This window comes from Myxocyprinus asiaticus, chromosome 6 (assembly GCF_019703515.2).
Source record: "Myxocyprinus asiaticus isolate MX2 ecotype Aquarium Trade chromosome 6, UBuf_Myxa_2, whole genome shotgun sequence".
Lineage (NCBI taxonomy): Eukaryota > Metazoa > Chordata > Actinopteri > Cypriniformes > Catostomidae > Myxocyprinus > Myxocyprinus asiaticus.
The window spans coordinates 5,536,463-5,556,789 of record NC_059349.1 but is presented as its reverse complement, the minus strand read 5'-3'; the positions used below and the strand labels follow the sequence as shown (position 1 = coordinate 5,556,789).

Below are 20,327 nucleotides of genomic sequence, written 5' to 3'. Positions count from 1 at the left end.
TAAAAAAAAAAAAAAAAGGTTTTTGAAATTATATAAATAATATTTTAAAGGAACTCTAAGTAACTAGATGCTTTCCTTTTATATCCTGCACATTTATGTATGTATATTAATCATCTGTGTTTCTCTGTCTTGTCCTTAATTCCTTAAATCATTTTTATTTTTTATTTTTTTACATTCTTAAGTTCTTACTTATGTTTGTTGAATATTCTCCTGATCCTAATTTGGTTTAATAACTGTTTTATTTATTTATTTATTTATTTATTTATTTATGTATATCTGAAGTTGTTGTAAAAAAAAATTCTCTCATAAAAACAAAAAACAAAAACACCTACTCTGATCTGTTTGTGCTCCTGTGCTGTTTACTGTAGCTGTGTTGTCTACGTGTAATATTTGTACTCATTGTCATTGTTCTATGTAAGCAATAATAAAAATAAAAATAAACTCGCAGTAACGCCGCAATTATTACGTCATAAAACACGCCCCGTCGCCATGTTGGTGAGTACACGTTTGTAAACGAGCAGGAATAACTTTCAGTTTATTAACTGAAATCTGCGGGACATAATTTATTAAAGATGGAGTTTATTAAAGAAGAGAGTGATCCAGAACCATGCAAAGTAAAACATGAAGATACTGAGGAACAAATAGGTTGGTGTCCGTTCTTGATTCTTCATTAATAACTGAATCATAAAAGAGAAACAAGCCCAAAATACGCGACTTGCCTCACCAAAACCAGCAAAAATAATGAAGGGTCTCATTGTCTCGGGGTCTTAATCATTAATCCGCATAGATCAGCATTAGGTAGCCCTTTTGGACTAAACGAGACGTTATGCGGCCAGATTATATTTAGTTAAACCTTGTTTTTTTACCCACAGTGCGCATGAACATGTTCTTTTGGAATTAATAAAGTCCTGAATCAAATTTATACTGCTTAAATAATGGATATTGGGATAAAACAAAAGGGAACACAGATCATTGCTCTTTACATGGAAACTCTGAAAATATGAATATTCAAATATATATATATAAAAAAAAATCTATACCCTTATAGCACACGTACATCACCCAGATGTCTATTTGATGTGTGTGTGTGTTTACATCTGGAAGGTGTATTTTTCTGGATGTTTGCTCATCTGCAATAAATCTGAGACGTTTCCTTTCAGATATCAATAAGACATTTAGCAGATGTTAATTAGATTATGATGATTCCAGATGAAATGATCTTAAACAGACATCTCGGAGATGTACATGTGCTATCTGGGTTATATATATATATAATACTAGGTTTTCTCTGCTCTAAATATTTCATGATCTTGAAATTTCTTATGTGTACTGTACAACTTGCCGATGATGTTTCATTTGTCAGCGAATCGCTCTTTTTTTATTATTATTATTTTATTTTTTTAGGAAAAGACATGGAAATTCATGGGTCAAAAAGGGTGGGAACACTGACTTTAATTGTAATAAACCAGCTGAAACCGAATGTGATTAAAAAAAATAACTAAAGGCCTGTTCACACCAAATCCGTGACGATTTTGCGAGACGAACCTGACAGAAGTTATGGCAAGCCGAATTATCATTAATGCCCGTAATTCAGTTTTTACTAGTCAAAATTTCAATTCCAGAAATCTATTATACGACTTTTACAAGTCATAATACTCACTGAAGATATCTACAATGCTATTTTGACTAGTCATATATTTCCATTGGCTTCCATTGAAAAATATTTTCTGAAATCTACAAATGAATTTTTACTTGTAGAAATTGTAATTAAAGAAATTAAAGATTTTGTACAAGGTAGAATTGTAATTCAGGATATCTCTAAGTTTTGACTAGTCATATAAAATAATTATAATAATTTATAAATATTCTGGGTTCAATACAAGTTAAGCTAAGTTAACAGCATCTGTGGCATAATGCTGATTACCACAAAAATTCATTTTGACTCGTCCCTCCTTTTCTTTAAAAAAAAAAAAAAGAAAAAATATGGGTTACAGTGAGGCTCTTTCAATGGAAGTGAATGGGGGCCAATCTGTAAATGTTAAAATACTAACTGTTCCAGAAGTATAGACACAAGATGTAAACGGTAAGCATCTTAACATGATTGTAGTGTGATCCCTGATAGCACACGAACATCACCTAGATGTTTATTTGATGTCTGTGTTTACATCTGGAAGGTGAATTTTTGTGGTTGTTTGCTCATCTGCAATATGTCTAAAAGATATTTCCTTTCAGCAGATGTCTTTGAGTAAATATTGACTGAATTTTCATTTTTGGGTGAACTATCCCTTTAAACTTCCTTAAACCAGTAGAGTAGAGTTGCGGATTCAAACATTCCGACACGCCAAGTGTATCACGCATGTGACTGGACAAAAAAGGTGTGTTCAACTTCAACTCCGCCTTGCATTAACAATCGGCAGGATTTGCCGGGTGCAGTCAAAAAAGTTGAAAATAAAGCCATCAAGCCGGACACTTCGGCTTCCCGTTGTATGCTGAACTTACGTGCAACGTTTGCTTTCTTTTTTGCAGACAAAAGATCTAGATTCTATCTAGATCTGATAGAAATTCAGATTTACAGACACTTGAATTTTACCTATAGAAACATTATTAATTTGAATAGGTTACATGCTGCTTAATATTGTGCCTGTGTGTACAAGAAGAAAGTCTGGTATAAGCCTGTATTATTTTAATACCAATAAAGGAGTCAGTGTTTTTGAATCATTTTGAATTATTTCTCAATAATTTCACTGGCTGAGCCAGGCAGCTAGTCTTGACTTGCTCTCGCAGCGCTTTGATGGTTGACGCTGTAAAGTCAGACAAAATTTCTATCCGACATGCATTGCTTCGAGTCAGGCTTTGTGTGTCATCAGTCTATGCAGCGCTGCATGATGTTGAACTCTGATCAGGAAGCCAGCTTCTGTGTCCCTTTGTGCACAGTGGTGTCCTTGCATGTCCAAGAGCAGAGCGGGTAGGGTACCGTCTGAATTAGATGCACACCGGACCCGCACCCTCGGGATTGGGATGATGCTACACCCACTGTGTCTGTCTTTTGCTCACCCCTCCACATAATATATATATATATATATATATATATATATATATACAGTTGAAGTCAGAAGTTTACATATACCTTAGCCAAATACATTTAAACTCAGTTTTTCACAATTCCTGACATTTAATCGTAGAAAACATTCCCTGTCTTAGGTCAGTTAGGATCACTACTTTACTTTAAGAATTTGAAATGTCAGAATAATAGTAGAGAGAATTATTTATTTCAGCTTTTATTTCTTTCATCACATTCCCAGTGGCTCAGAAGTTTACATTCACTTTGTTAGTATTTGGTAGCATTGCCTTTAAATTGTTTAACTTAGGTCAAACGTTTTGGTTAGCCTTCCACAAGCTTCTCACAATAAGTTGCTGGAATTTTGGTCCATTCCTCCAGACAGAACTGGTGTAACTGAGTCAGGTTTGTAGATGCTTTTTCAATTCTGCCCACAAATTTTGATCGGATTGAGGTCAGGCTTTGTGATGGCCACTCCAATACCTTGACTTTGATTAAAGCGTTTTGCCCATTTTTTTTAACGATAAGAAATGCACAGTGACGTATTATTATTCAATAAGTCGCGAGCTGCAGCAAGCGTGCGCGCCTGATGGACGAGCGTCCCTGCAATCGAGAGTGCCTCAGCTGGGTACAATTTCGTCTCTCCCCTTTGAACGGGACACTTCATGTGACTCAGAAGAGGCGCTGACCGCACAGAGAAATGCCAGTTTCGGAGTTTGTAGTTATTTACATGATCTGCTTCCATATTATTTGAACTTTAATAAAGCTGTAACGCATTAAATATAACTGCATTAAAGATGTAACGCAGGGTGTTTCATTTAAAGACGCTCGACACACACGGCTCCGCTTATTCCACAACAAGAGTGCTTCTGTATTTACTTATTTTGTATTTTTGCATTATAATTCCCTCATACTTTATGATCTACATCACCTGAAGCTGTTTGGAAAGTTTAGAGTGTATCTTAACTGTGAGCTGCGTTTTCTTCCTCACCTCCTAAAATAGCAAATGTTTTTTTTTTCACAGAATTTAATTGTTACTTTCTGTGACAAACTGCATCACACGAGACACAGTCACTTTAAATATCTCTTTCAAGAAAATGGATATTCCCTTTTTAAATAAAGTACCCTTTAGGTAAGTGCTTTTACCCTATGTGCAGGGCAAACAATAATAACTTAAAGTAAATAGTATTTTCACTTAATTAAATAGAAAATAATGCACTTGTGAAATTAACTTCCCTTTTGAAACTAGGGAAATGAAGTGCTCAAGAACAATATAACAAACTAACAGTAACTTAGGGTACATTTACACGACAACGATGTACTAAAAATGGAAACGTTTTTCCTTTGCGTTTTTGAAAATTTTCGCGAACAGACGACAACGTTGTCAAAACGATCCCCATTCACACGGATCCACGAAAACGACTAAAAACCCTGTATTATGCATGCCGGGCCAGTAGTTGGCGATGTCACTTTCTAAAGAAACACTACGCGCCTGCGCATATAAGCATTCTTCCACAGAGCGGTGAATACAAACAATGAAGATGGCGAAATTTGTCTGGACGGACAATGAGGTTGCATAATTACTACAATAACTTTGCTGAAATTGGCACTTTGAGGGATATCTTAAAGCCACTCTCTTAAAGTCTGTCAAGAACTTTCAGTAGACATTCCTAGTGTCCCTTTGGGGGTTTTGCCAAACACTATGAGGTCATCCAAGTACACAAGAACTTCCAGCAGATTGATGTCCCCTACTGCCTTCTCTTTTAGTCTCTGGAACGCTGCGGGCGCTCCAGTGATTGCTTGGGACATCCTTTCAAATTGATGGAACCCAAGGGGGCAGATGAATGCTGTCTTTTCCTTGTCCTCTTCAGCCATCTTAATTTGATAGTATCCACTTCTCTGAGTGAATACAGAGATTCACCTGCTACCATTAAGACAATCAAGAGCTTCATCGATACAGGGTACAGTATACTGGTCAGGGATTGTTCTGGCATTCAAGGTTCTATAGTCGATGCACATCCGCACTGACCCATTCTTTTCCCATGCAGCAACAATCGGGGATGCGTACCTCAACATCGTTGCAGGTCTGGTTGTGGCTTGTGTGCTTTGCGTCCACAATGTACGAGCCGCTGAACATGGCGAGGCTCGTTACTCCAACTCAGTGACCACGTGTTGCAGCAGGGGAACTCTGAGCTTTCCCAGTCACTAAGGAGTGCCATCTGCTGTGAACTCTTCTTTTTCAGCATTGCCAGAGGACCTCTGAGCTTTTCCTAGTTGCTCAGAGGACTGTCTGGTTTCAAACTTGTGAAATATCACAAACACTCAGCGTGAACAAAACAATCAGTCTCCGTAATAATGGTGATCAGCTGCAGCTCCGTGTGCAGCACCGAACTCACAAACAGGTGAATTACAAGCATGACTAATTAAGATTCTCTCTGACACTAAATGTGAATATAATGTCACAGTTCTTCGTCTTAACACTCTTGGGTAACAAACCAAAAGACAAAAGGTCCATAAATATTTTCCTATTACTCACAATAGCGTAAAAAACAGCAGCAAACTTTCAGTGTTTTCTCTTCTCTCTCTCAACCTCCTGCATGCTACTTAAGTCCTACCCCTCCACCAATCAGAGCAGAGCTCTAAATTAACCATCACAATGCTTCTGATAAAATAACTGTTAAAAATAGTAAAATGGACAAGTGTTTGTAAATGAATATGAACTCTGTAAATATGAGTTACTTTAGCTGTTTTTAAACAATATTTTATAGGATAAATATATATATATATATATATATATATATATATATATATATATATTATTGTATATATTTTAATATATACAGTATAATACTTGACCAGGCTGCACTTTATAATGATAATAATGTTTTAAATCACAGTAAATTTAAAACAAAGTTTCAAGAGCCAATGCTTTTTGACATACAATTTGTCATCATACAAAACATACAATGTCTTATCACCTACACTTATTTTTTGATTGCCAAACAATTGTTTATGTCTGGCTTGTCAGGACCAAGTTGTTTGGTGGCCAATTTGTCCTGAATTTGAAACAACGTGCTGTTACACACACATTCATCGATAGTGCTCGCCATGTTCGCAATTTTGTCACACTGCTGGCGCCTGCTAATAATAAAGTTACCTTTGGTTTGGCACTACGTTATGGGGAGATTAATTTCTGCCCCAATGGGTCTCAATGAGGGCTCATTGCATTACCATATTTGACCACAGATTTCCATTGGAAAACCTGAGGAGCGCTGTGGAGTTTGGTAGGGCAATAGACTCTCTGCCCAACATGTTTGTAAATCTATATCAAACACTGTGTAATGAAGCTTTCAGCTACTTTACGAATTTAAAATAGGATAAAAAATTCTAACAGGCCTGCTTTGTAATACATATGTAAGCATATTGATTATTGTTTATATTATGGATCTATGTTTTCAAGTGGATGAAATTTAGCTGGGGCTTTGCCGTACAAGCCCATATAAACACACCTGCTTTTAAATATTAGAGTTGTTAGAATAAGATTAAAAATACACTCCGTTGTATATTTATTTCTTCATTTGTCATTTATCTTTTAGAATAACAATGTATGTTTTAATATCTACAATGAAAATGCACAGTGGTGTCTTTAATAGAGCAATGTTGTTGATTAGTACCAGCTGTGTTTTAATGCGTGACCATGTAATCGTGTCACAGGTAACCAAGAGCGTAGATTTGGCTTGAACATTGGGGGTTGCAACGTGAAGCATTTAACCATGTTTCCACTGACAATGGTATAAATAATGGGGGGTGGGGGGGTGTAATTACTTGTTTTGATTAATCTACGACCCTGTAGAGTCGTAAGTGTCCCAATAAGGGCTGCAACTAATGATTATTATGATAGTCGATTAATCTAACGATTATTACAACAGTTATTCAACCATTTGGCGATTATTGCAACAATTAATCATTAGGTCTTAACCGACTATTCAGCTTATGCCCCAATTTAAAAGGTTGCATTAAACGTGCATACTAACAATAAAGAGGACAAAATCATCTTTTAAAAAACCTCTAAGTGACATTCACTGAATTAAAGGGAAAAAAAATACTTTTTATTAATTTTAATTCAGTAAAGAAATTCACTGCAAAAAATCCTGTTGTTATCAAGTGTTTTTTTTTGTTTTCCATTTAAAATGGTCTAAAAATCCTTTTTTTTACATTTACTTGAGAATCTGTTTCCGTATTATTTGAACTTTAATAAAGCTATAACACATTAAAAATAACTCCAATGCCGGGTTGTTTCCTTTAAAGAGCTCTGGCTCCGCTTATTCCACCTCGAGAGTACTTCTGTATTTACTTCTGTATGTATTTTTACTTTATAATTCCCTCATACTTTGCGATCTACATCACCTGAAGCTGTTTGGAAAGTTTAAAGTGCATCTGGACTGTGAGCTGTGTAATTTTGCCTCAGTCAGCGTCATCATTAGAGTTAAATGTGATCTCATGTTACGTTAAATGAGATCAAACAACTATTTGACAACGAAAATTTTTGTCGACAATTTTTTAATCATCGATAACTTTGACTAATCGTTTCAGCCCTAGTCCCAATGCTGAGTAAATCAACAACATTGCTGGTGCATGAAATCATGTTCATGATATACAGATTCATGAAATAGGGTGCTGATTGAGACATACAGTTCCTTTTTTCATTGATCACATGATTCTCTGAAAAGAATACACGCCTTGATACGGGGCTTCATTGGAAATTGTTCTCGATACATGCTTTGAAGCGTCAGTGTCATACGTAACATCACTAGTCTCATGCAGTTAATTAGATTTGGTGACTGTAGTTTAGAAATCATAGGATCTGTGAAATAACAGTTGAATTAGAACAGACAAGAGGAAAATGCATAAACCAGATTTGATGAAAATATCATAAATGGATTGTTGATACTGTTGCTTTTTGCCATTAAACTGAAATCAGTATTCTTTCTATTCATGTCATATTTGTCACTCTTGATTTTAATTTTTATCATTTTCATATGTTCATTTTAGACCTGATGGAAGTGAAAGAGGAAAGTCAAGAACTGACATTGGAGGAGAAACATCAGTATGAGGAACCTCATTTCAAAACAGAAGAAAAACCTTTTAGTTGTTCAGAGACTAAACATTTCCCACAAAAAAGATGTCGAAAAACTGGAGCCCATGTTTTTTTCACCTGCCTTCAATGTAAAGAGAGTTTCACGTCTAAAGAACAACTTATGGGACATTTTAGAGTTCACTCTGGAGAGAAGCCTTTCCCATGCGATCAGTGTGGAAAGAGTTTTTTTAATAAAACAAGCCTTAAGAATCACAGTAAAGTTCACTCTGGAGAGAAGGTTTTTCCATGCAATCAGTGTGGAGAGAGTTTCAGTCAAAAAGCAACACTTAAGAATCACATTAGAGTTCACTCTGGAGAGAAGCCTTTCCCATGCGATCAGTGTGGAAAGAGTTTCAGACATAAAGCAACCCTTAAGAATCACTTTACTGTTCACTCTGATGAGAAGGCTTTCCCATGTCATCAGTGTGGAAAGAGTTTCAGTCATAAAGCAACCCTAAAGAATCACATTAGCATTCACTCTGGAGAGAAGGCTTTCCCTTGCGATCAGTGTGGAAAGAGTTTCGGTTATAAATCAACCCTTAAGAAACACATGAGCCTTCATTCTGGAGAGACGCCTTTCTCATGCAATCAGTGTGGAAAGTGTTTCAGTCATAAGGCAACACTTAAGAATCACATGAGAGTTCACTCTGGAAAGAGGCCTTACACATGTGATCAGTGTGGAAAGAGTTTCTTCCATAAAGAAAACCTTAATGATCACATGAGAATTCACACTGGAGAGAAGCCTTTCACATGCCCTCAGTGTGGAAAATGTTTCAGACGTAAAAGCAGCCTTCTGAATCACACCAGAATTCATAATAGAGAGAAGCTTTACACATGCCCTAAGTGTGGCAAGGATTTCAAATATCAAGCAGTCTTAGTAGGTCATATGAAGATGCATTCAGGAGAGAAATTACACCATTGTTCTCAATGTGACAAGAGTTTCATTTATGCAAGTTATCTCCAAAAACACCTCAAAACTCACACAAATGAGAAGCTCCACGTGTGTTATCAATGTTGCAAAAGCTTTAAATGTATCCAGAACTTAAAAGAGCACCAGAAAATACATACTGGTGAGAAACATACATAGTGGTGATGCAAGGAGAACTGAAAAGACTGACATGCAATGAGATCAAGAGGCAAAAAAAGAGTGCGATGGTGTTGAAAGCTTAAAAAGATAGGCCTCACAAAAATTCTGTAATCATTTACTCTCATGTTGTTCCAAACCCATAACTTTCTTCCATGCAACACAACTGAAGATCTTATGCAGAATTTCCAGAGTGCTCCTTTTATGGGGACTGGGGCAACATAAAGGTAGTCCACATACAGTACATATTGTGTGCTGTATTCATAGTGATCTGAAGCAATACAATAGCTTTGTATGAGGAACAGACTGAAATTTAAGACCGTATTATTCCTTTATTTCATTAGATGCATTAACCAGAGAATGTTATTTCTATTCCCACTGTTTGTCAAACTTGGGTACATTAATAATGTCATTTATTTGTATTATAATTAAGGCCACAAATGTGTAGTGTGGTAATTGTACATCATGAAATTACCAGAAATAAAAAGAGGTAAAATCTTGTTTTGTGTGGCCTATTTAATCAGCACATTTCAAAATATTTAAGTAAAGTCAAAGGGTTTCAATACTGTATCTCAACTCTGTCATTTAGACCTATATCTATAGATTTGCTTGGAAGTATAAGCCAGTTGATGGTACGTGGATTACTGATTAGCTGAATGTGATTTGACACAATCTTGAATTGTTCTATTCAAACTCAAGTTTAATAGCAGGTTTTTTTTATGTAAACTATGGCTCGGAAAAATAACATTAATTTCTGCGATTAATGCGGTATGTTTAATGTGTTAAATTAATGCAAATAATACGGCATTAATGTTTACCCACTTCCTTAGAGGCTGTTTAGACCAAACGTTTTTTTTTTTTTGGCTAAAAAGCAATATGCATTGCAACCAATTCAGCATAACACATGTGTCTTGATATGTGTTTAACAGATACATTTCATCTTGATATAGCGTTTAAAAAATTCAGCACTCCTGTTAGAGATGCAAATGCAGCACAGTGGTCAATGCTTTCCATCTAGTGCATGTTTACACAGGCAGAATTACACAGGCAAAAACCACAGGCAGATGCAAAAAAAACTTTTGGTGTAAACGGACCCTTATTCACATCACACAGTACTAGCTGAAGTTTCTCAAAGTTACCTCTCTTAAAGGTAGCCTTTTGTTTCAAACTATTGTAGGTAAATGTCCACTTTATCCAGCGCTCTGTTTGTTTTCTGTGTTCCGAAGTATCCCTGTGATGCCACTTTAAATGATTCAGTGAATGTGCAGTCCAAATGAAATGGACTGAATCACAGGTCGATTTAGGCAATTTAACTGTCACGTTTGGCTAATTCATAAAAAAAATAAAACGAGAACTCAGAATAATGATTATTTTGCAAATCGTGCATTGCTAGTTATAAGTCTTAACAGCCCACAGAAAAAGGGGACATGTCATGATTGCTGAAATATTCTCAGAGAAATGATGTGGAAGGGTGGAGGGCGGGGCCGGGTTGTGATTCCGCACACCCGGCCACTAATAAGGCTGATTAAGCTCGAGAGGGATAAGGCTGACCGGAAACAGCGGTGTGTCAGAGAGAGTTACGGACAGCTGTCTGACACCTGTGTGTTTGTGCTTTTGTTTTAGTTAATCATTAAATATTATTTATATTGTCTAGCCGGTTCTCGCCTCCTCCTTTCCATTGATGTGTTACAAACGGTTTCTAGGTCAGTCGGAGCACTTGTGGTACGCAGTGTGTCTGTGACATGCACAGAACGGGGGCAGCAGGGGCGCTGTTACGAACTGTTCTGTGTTTTCCCCTGTCTTCAAGAAACTCTTTATGTTGAAATCACCTTCTGCACAAGATGCCCATTCATCCTCACCTATCCTCCATCATTGTGTTCAGCTGTTTTGCATTTACCTTCATTTGTGCCCCTATATAGACCATCATGTTCAGTTATTCCTTGTCTAGCCTTGTTCATAGTAGCTTTGAAGCTAGTAATTCCTTTGTTCTTCAAGCCTTGTGTTAGATGTATTTGTATTCATCTTCTTCATTAAATACTGCATTTGGGATCACTAACTTCTCTCTGTCCTGGCTCATTGCTAACAGAAGACTAGACCCTCATTGGAACCCAGCAGAAGAACCAACCAAAAGCATGGAGCTGGTGGGTGTGTTTATGAAACTGTTCTGGCAAGATCTTCCTCTTCTGGAATATTCAGTAAAGTTTTATCAAATCACTGTGACAACCACAATAATTGACACCTACCTCAAATCCATCTATGGAATGAGACTGAACTACCACCGGAGTACAGCTCTTCCAGAGCCGCTTCCCGCTCTGGTGGCCCCACTCTCTTCATCTTCCGAGCCTGCCATCACAGCCCATAATCCATGTAGCATACTGGCTCCTTCCTCCAAGCCTTCCACAGCTACTTCTTCCAGGTCTGCCACAGCCACCGAGCCTACTATGGCTCCAGTGGTCTCCGAGCTCCCTTCAACGGAGGCCACTTTCTCCCCAGCCTCATGGTCCTAGAGATCTCTGCCCCTCGAGCCTCCCATGGCTCCGCCTTCCTTCATCGAGCCTCCCATGGCTCCACCTTCCAATTCTCCCACAGCTGTGCTCACGGCCATCCGGAAGAGGAAGAGGAGAAGAAGGGCTCCTACTTCCCAGTCACTGCCAGTGATCACGGCCATGGAGGTCGTTTCCCTATCACTGCCTGTGCTCACGAGCACGGAGGTCATTCCCCTGTCACTGCCAGTGCCCAAGGCCACGGAGGTCGTTCCCCCATCACTGCCCGTGTTTACGACCATGGAGGTCATTCCCATCACTGCCAGTGTCCACGGCCACGGAGGCCATTTCCCAGTTGCTGCCAGCGCTCCTGACCACGGCGACTCCGCCCTCTGAGTCTTCCATGACTCCGTCCTCTGAGTCTTCCACAACTCCTCCCGCTCCTCCTCCAGTGGCCCCATCCGCTCTCCTAGAGACTCCTCCTCCAGCAGTTATGACCGCTCCACCTCCGGATTTTTCCCAAGATGCCCAGTCATTGTGTTCAGCTGTTTTGCATTTACCTTAATTTGTGCCCCTATTTAGACCATCATGTTCAGTTATTCCTTGTCTAGTCTTGTTCATATTAGCTTTGAAGCAAGTAGTTCCTTTGTTCTTCAAGCCTTGTGTTAGATGTATTTGTATATTTACATTTATGCATTTGGCAGACGCTTTTATCCAAAGCGACTTATAGTTTACATTACAGGGACAATTCCCCTGGAGCAACCTGGAGTTAAGTGCCTTGCTCAAGGACACAATGGTGGTGGCTGTGGGGATCAGTTATGTGCTGTAGCCCACTACGCCACCACCACCACGCATTTGGGTTCACTAACCTCTCTCTCTCCTGGCTCACTGCTAACAGGCGTGAGCCCCTGCCCCTTTCATTCACATCTAAAGGTGCCCTTTTTGTCATCTAGGAAAAAAAAATGTAATAGTTAAATTTAAATAGTTAAAACAAAATTAAAATCTCCTAATAATCTCACAATAACAGTAATGTGTTATTATGAGGTTTCTTTGTAAATCGTGGGTGTAGGCCTATTAAAGAAAATTAAGTGGAGGTGCCTTTAACAGCGTGCTACAGCAGATCGGGGGCGGATTTAAATCGCAAGTAATCCTCCCTATGCCCTACTCACTCCGAAGTGCAGAGCCCTTGAAGTGGGTACTCTGAAAGGAACACAGCATTACTGTATGAATGTGCCCTTCATCTTGTGGACGAGATATTTTCACTTTCATTTGGAATGAGCTTTCGAGTGGCATCCCCTCCCACAGCAGTGCCCTTTGAGGGAGCAAAAATGTAATTTTGAATTCACCCTGGAGCATCGAAGTCGCGTCATGGAGCATCAGCTTTTCTTTTCATTTGTTTGTGTTTCATGAAGTTACAAGCAAAATGCGACAGAAGATTTCTGTTTACAGCATATAAACTCTAAAAGCTTTTTCTCCAGGCCATTACTTGATATTAATTTGATATGTGAGTGAAATAATATGTTTTGTATTATACTCGTGAACTTTCCAATCAACACAATGATTTGACCATATGTTTGACAGTTCGTGTAGAGTAAATAATCATATTTCATACAGCCAAACGCCAGTACAGGGACAATATTGAAGGAGTGTTCAACACCACCTACTCTAGAAGAAAGTGGCAGGGAATTAATATCATCACGGACTTCAAAGGGAATAAAAACTCCGCCGTGAACACTGCTGCCTCTCTCCTGGATGAGTGAAATACTTTTTATGCTCATTTCGAGGGAAATAACACCGCCCTCTCGGAGAGAGCTCTTGCGGCCGAAGCTACAGAGGTTAGTTCACTCTCCATCTCTGTAGCAGATGTAACCTGATCCTTCCGATGGGTGAATATCTGTAAAGCCGCTGGGTCCAGACAGCATTCTGGGCCGCGTCATCAGAGTGTGCGTGAATCAACTGGCTGGTGTTTTTACGGTCCCCACATGCTTTAAAACGTCCACCATTGTGCCTGTACCAAAGCAATCCAAAATCACTTGCTTAAATGACTGGCGTCCTGTTGCTCTGACCCCAATCATCAGCAAATGCTTTGAGAGATTAATCAGAGATTACATCCGCTCTGTGCTGCCCACATCACTGGACTCACTGGTTTGCATAACGCAACAACTGCTTCACTGATGATGCCATTGCATCTACACTACACACTGCTCTCTCCCACCTGGAAAAAAGGAACACATATGTGAGAATGCTGTTCGTATACTACAGCTCAGCATTCAACACCATAGTGCCCTCCAAGCTTGATGAGTAACTCTAGGCTTAAACAGCTCACTGTGCAGTTGGATGCTGAACTTCCTGTCAAGCAGATGCCAGGTGTTTAGAATGGGCAGCAACATCTCCTCATCACTGACCCTCAACACTGGAGCCACGCAGGGCTGTGTTCTCAGCCCACTCCTGTATTCCCTGTACATACATGACTGTGTGGCAACACATAGCTCCAATGCCATCATTAAGTTTGCTGATGATACGACGGTGGTAGGTCTGATCACTGACAATGATGAAACAGCCTACAGAGAGGAGGTGCACACGCTGGTGTCAGGAGCACAACCTCTCCCTCAGTGTCAGCAAGACCAAGGAGCTTGTGGTGGACTTCAGGAGAAAAGACAGAAAACACAGCCCCATCACCATCAATGGAGCACCGGTGGAGAGAGTCAGCAGCTTCACATGGTTCATCCACATTGGGGCCGTTGTGAAGAAGGCTCACCAGTGCCTCTTCTTCCTGAGATGGCTGAGGAAATTTGAAATGAACCACCACATCCTAACACGGTTCTACACCAGCACTGTAGAGAGCATCCTGACTGGCTGCATCATTGCCTGGTACGGCAACAGCATTGCCCTCAATCAGAAAGCCCTGAAAAGTGTGGTGCGAACTGCCAGACACATCATTGGCAGTGAGCTTCCCTCCATCCAGGACATCTATACCAGGCGGTGTGTGAAAAAAGCTTGGAGGATCATCAGAGACTCCAGCCACCCGAGCCATGGGCTGTTCTCACTGCTACCATCAGGCAGGCAGTATCGCAGCACCAGGACCCGCACCAGCCAACTTCATGACAGCTTCTTCCCCCAAGCGATCAGACTTTTGAACTCTTGATCGATCATGATACATACAGTATATCAGAACTGCACTTTATTAGTGTAAAAGATGAAGCGAGGAGCAGTTTTTCCTTCTTCAGGTCAGGCTTTATTTTCCCCTCTTGGCGACACCAATTTACAGCTTACCTTCACACACTAAACTAACACACACAGCTTTCATAAATAAACTTTTACTAGTAGAAAAATCTTTGCTCGGCTCTGTCGTATCCAGTCTCTTTGCACTGAGTGTTGTGTCGCTCTCTTTATGCCGCTCTCCCCGTGCTCACTGAAATTAGAGACAGGTGTTAGACATAATTTAGCTCAGGTGTAAGCGCTCTTACCGCTTTCTCTCTCCGGAGAGATGCTTGACCACGCCCCCGCTGCCACATATCCCCACCGCCCGACTCAGGCCGGGGCGACATCCGGCCTGCCTACCACTCCCCCCCCATTCCTGGAAAGGAAGTCGGCGACAGCCATCTGCGCCCCCGGTCTGTGGACCACCTTGAACTTAAACGGCTGAAGAGCCAGATACCAACGGGTGATCCAGGCGTTAGTATCTTTCATGCGGTGGAGCCACTGGAGTGGGGCGTGATCCGAGCAGAGGGTGAAGGCCCACCCCAGCAGGTAGTATCGGAGAGTGAGGACCGCCCACTTGATGGCGAGACACTCCTTTTCCATGGTGCTGTACTTAGTTTCCCTTAACGAGAGCTTACGGCTAATGTACAGCACCGGGCGCTCCTCCCCCTCCACCACCTGCGAGAGTACGGCCCCCAGCCCCCTGTCTGAAGCATCTGTCTGTAAAACAAAAGGGAGAGAGAAGTCAGGTGAATGTAACAGCGGCCCCCCGCAAAGTGCGGCTTAACCGTTGACACTGCTCCATCCACTGGACCGGATCTGGAGCTCCCTTTTTAGTGAGATCAGTCAGCGGGCTGGTGACGTCCGAATAATTAGGCACAAACCTTCTATAATAGCCAGCCAGCCCCAGGAACTGTCTCACCCCCTTTTTGGTCTTGGGTCTCGGGCAGGTCGCAATCGCCGCTGTCTTATCAATTTGGGGACGCACCTGCCCGTGGCCCAAGTGGAACCTCAGATACCGTACCTCCACCTGTCCAATCGCGCACTTCTTCGGGTTCGCTGTGAGTCCCGCTCGGCACAGCGATCTCAGAACCGCCCTCAGATGTTGCATATGCCGCTGCCAATCATTGCTGTAAATGATGATGTCATCTAAATAGGCAGCGGCGTAAGCTGAATGCGGCCTGAGGATTCGGTCCATGAGACGCTGAAACGTAGCTGGGGCTCCAAACGAACCGAACGGAAGTGTCACAAATTGGTGTAATCCAAACGGTGTGGAGAAGGCGGTTTTCTCACGGGAAATTGGTGTCAAGGGGATCTGCCAATAACCCTTCGTCAAATCCAATGTCGAATAAAAACGAGCAGTGCCCAACCGATCGAGCAACTCATCAACGCGAGGCATTGGATACACATCAAATTTAGACACCGCGTTGACTTTCCTGTAATCCACACAGAACCGCACAGACCCGTCACTCTTAGGCACTAGAACAACTGGGCTGGACCAATCGCTGTGGGTCTCTTCTATTACCCCATATCAAGCATCGCATCCAATTCTTCCCAAACAATTTTCTTTTTGTGTTCGGGTAGTCGATAGGGGCGGCTACGTACCACCACCCCCGGCTCGGTCTCGATGTGGTGATGGATGAGGTTTGTACGTCCCGGTAGAGGGGAGAACACATCTGCAAACTCCTGTTGCAACTTGGCAACCTCCGCGAGTTGGCTCGGTGAGAGGTGGTCTCCGCAAGTGACCGGGGTGAACTGTTTATGTTTTGAACTCACCTCCGGTCCGAGCTCTGCCTTCTCGGGAACCACCGTAGCCAACGTCACGGGGACCGCCTCCCTCCACAATTTTAGGAGATTGAGGTGGTATATTTGACGTGCGTCCCCTCTATCGGTTCGTTTAACCTCATAATCGAGATCTCCCACTCGACGTGTGACCTCAAAGGGTCCTTGCCACTTGGCGAGTAATTTAGAGCTCGATGTGGGAAGCAATACAAGCACTTTATCTCCCGGTGCAAATTCCCTTAGCTGAGTTCCCCTGTCATACAGTCGGCGCTGTCGTTCTTGAGCTTGGAGCAAATTCTCCTGTGTTAGTTGCCCCAAGGTGTGGAGTTTTGCTCTAAGATCAAGAACGTACTGAATTTCATTTTTACTGTTTGAAGGTCCTTCCTCCCAGGCCTCTCGCATTACATCAAGCACACCGCGTGGGCGTCGCCCATACAGCAGCTCGAATGGGGAGAAGCCAGTGGAGGCTTGCGGGACCTCTCGTACTGCAAATAACAGGGGGTCGAGCCATTTATCCCAATTTCTAGAATCATCGTGCACGAACTTACGAATCATGTTTTTGAGGGTTTTATTAAATCATTCCACCAGGCCATCCGTTTGAGGATGGTATACACTGGTGCGAATCGATTTAATATTTAATAATTCGTACAGTTCGCGTAGTGTTCGTGACATAAATGTTGTGCCCTGATCTGTGAGGATTTCTTTCGGAATCCCACCCGGGAGATTATTTTGAAGAGTGCCTCCGCAACACTGCGTGCTGAGATGTTGCGAAGAGGCACGGCTTCCGGATATCGCGTTGCATAGTCCACTAGGACCAATACAAAGCGAAGTCTGCGTGCTGACCGTTCTAATGGCCCGACGAGGTCCATTCCAATTCTCTCAAAGGGGACCTCGATCAGAGGGAGAGGGCGCAATGGCGCTTTTGGGGTGGCCGGTGGGTTAACCAGCTGGCATTCGTGGCATGCCGCACACCACCTGCGGACATCGCCGCCAATGCCCGGCCAATAGAAACGGGCTATTAGACGGTTCAGTGTTTTCCTTTCTCCTAGATGACCTGCCATGGGATTATAATGAGCCGCCTGGAATACTATTTCCCGACGGCTCCTTGGAATCAAAAGTTGGGTTGTATCCTCTTTAGTCCGAGTGTCCTGTGTCACTCGATACAACCGCTCATTTATAATTGCAAAATAGGGGTATGAAAGTGCGATGTCGGGCTGGAGTCGTTGACCATCGATGACTCTCACTTGGTCAAAGACGTGTTTGAGGGATTCGTCTCGCGACTGCTCCAAAGGGAAATCCCCCTCAGGGAATTCCCTGAGAAGGGGAGGGGCTGCAGCCTCTCCCCCTCTTTCGTCATCATGACATGGAGCTGTCGAGGATGGCTCCGGCTCCGCCTCCCCTGCCAAAGCATCGCACATCACACATCTCCCTATTTTCACACAGGACCCATCCGCGCAAATTCCCTTTAATAAAACTCTAAAATCAGGCCAATCAGTCCCCAAAATCAGCGGATGGGTGAGGCGGGAACTAACCGCAGCCTCCACTCTATGCTTTTTCCCCCGAAATTTAATTGTCAGGGTCACCACCGGATACTTGTGAATATCCCCGTGTACACACTTCACCTTCACCGTTTTGGTTGTGACCAATGCCTCGGGTTGAACCAGGCGTTGGTGGATAGTGGTTTGATTACACCCGGTATCCACCAACGCTTGGTGAGTACCCCCCTTGACACTTACCGGTATCCGGTACGCTCTGGCCCGGTCGGGGGCAGCCTGTGGGAGGTCAGAGACCCGCACCACCGTCCCCAGTTCCATCAGAGGGCACTGATCTCGGAAGTGGCTCGGGTCTCCGCACCTCCAGCAGGCCGGCGCAGGCGCTACGCCCGCACTTGCGTTGGCGGGCGCCCCCCCTGAGGGGGAGAGCGGCGGGGCATTGGAGTAGGGGAAGGTGTCGCCTCCCACACCCGGAGAACTGGTCTCAGGGGCTGAGTTCCTCCTCGTCTGCGTGGGGCAGGAACGGGACCTGGAGAGAGAGCAGGCGAGAGAGAGAGAGGGGAGGGGGAAGAAACAGAGGGAGGAGAGAAAACGTAGGCGGGATCTTCCGCCCTCGGGATCGCCGCCATGTGGTCCTCCGCAAGTCGGATAGCTTCCTCCAACGACGCTGGGCGGTGGCACTGGACCCACTCCGCCGTCCCTTTTGGCAGTCGAACTATAAACTGTTCCAGTACCACCTGGTCGATAATTCCCTGGACGTCGCGATCCCCCGCTAGCAGCCATCTTCGGTAGGCGTCACGGAGCCGCTGGGCAAAGGCAAACGGGCGGTCGGAGCTTTCCAACTTCAAGCTCCGGAAGAGTTGACGACTTTCCTCCGGAGTGCGACCAACCCGTTGCAAGATGGCTCTTTTTAGATCTCCGTAGGCCAGGAGGCTCGACGCTGGCAGTTGTTGAGCCGCGAGCTGGGCTTCCCCGGACAATAGTGGGATCAATCGGGCTGCCCATTGGCTGAGTGGCCAGCCCCAGATCTCGGCGGTCCGCTCAAACAAATCCAGGAAGGCCTCGGGGTCGTCCGTCGCCCCCATTTTCTGTAATGCGGGCGGAGGTAACGGCGTGGGTGTGTCCGGGGTTGCGGCTGAGGATGCCCCCTGGCCGAGGAGGCTCCGGATCGCCTGCCGGTCCTCGGCTTGAGCATGCATGTGCTCGACAAACCGGCGGTCTTGATCTTGTCAGAGCTCTAGCAGCGTTTGTTGGTGGTTCTGATGTAGGCTGGCGAGGGCTTGGAGGATCTCCGCCAACTGGGAGGACTCTATGGGACGACCTCCATCCATCTTCAACCCAAACTTCAATCCCAGGTTTCGGCACCAGTGTAAAAGATGAAGCGAGGAGCAGTTTTTCCTTCTTCAGGTCAGGCTTTATTTTCCCCTCTTGGCGACACCAATTTACAGCTTACCTTCACACACTAAACTAACACACACAGCTTTCATAAATAAACTTTTACTAGTAGAAAAATCTTTGCTCGGCTCTGTCGTATCCAGTCTCTCTGCACTGAGTGTTGTGTCGCTCTCTTTATGCCGCTCTCCCCGTGCTCACTGAAATTAGAGACAGGTGTTAGACATAATTTAGCTCAGGTGTAAGCGCCCTTACCGCTTTCTCTCTCCGGAGAGATGCTTGACCACGCCCCCGCTGCCACAATTAGCCTCAGACTGGACTCACATTTTATACTTCTCTTAATAACACATTGGCAACTGACTATCAACCGACAGCTGAATGTCAACACAACACTTAATATTTGTTTCCACTGATTACATGGGGGGGTACAGTATATTTTTACTGTATACAGTTTTCTTATTTTGTGTATACTGTATATTGTATATTATTATAATATTATTTTTAATTTTTGGTATACAGTCTTCTTATTTTGTGTATACTCTATATTGTATATTATTAGGTGTATATTGTGTTGTGTAACAGATGTGTAAACTGTGTTATGTGTAAATCAGATGTTTATTGTAATTGTCATTAGGTTGGCTTGAAAAAGCCTAGTCTGAAAGTTTATAGATGGAAAGATGGATGGGTGGATGGACAG

The 20,327-nt window shown here is 42.8% G+C and overlaps 1 protein-coding gene across 2 annotated transcripts in view; it reads left to right on the top strand.

Annotated features, from left to right (window-relative positions):
* Positions 1-497: 497 nt before the first annotated feature.
* LOC127442908 (gastrula zinc finger protein XlCGF8.2DB-like) overlaps positions 498-20,327 on the top strand; it is a 107,255-nt gene continuing 87,425 nt past the window's right edge. Inside the window, exons 1-2 of one of the 2 annotated variants that reach the window (XM_051701285.1) lie at positions 498-645; positions 8,111-9,764. In XM_051701285.1, coding sequence (XP_051557245.1) covers positions 573-645; positions 8,111-9,282 — 1,245 coding nt within the window. In that variant the 5' untranslated portion in view covers positions 498-572 and the 3' untranslated portion in view covers positions 9,283-9,764. Of the gene's footprint in view, positions 646-8,110; positions 9,765-20,327 lie in introns of those variants that run through there. The other variant, XM_051701287.1, reaches the window with a different exon arrangement.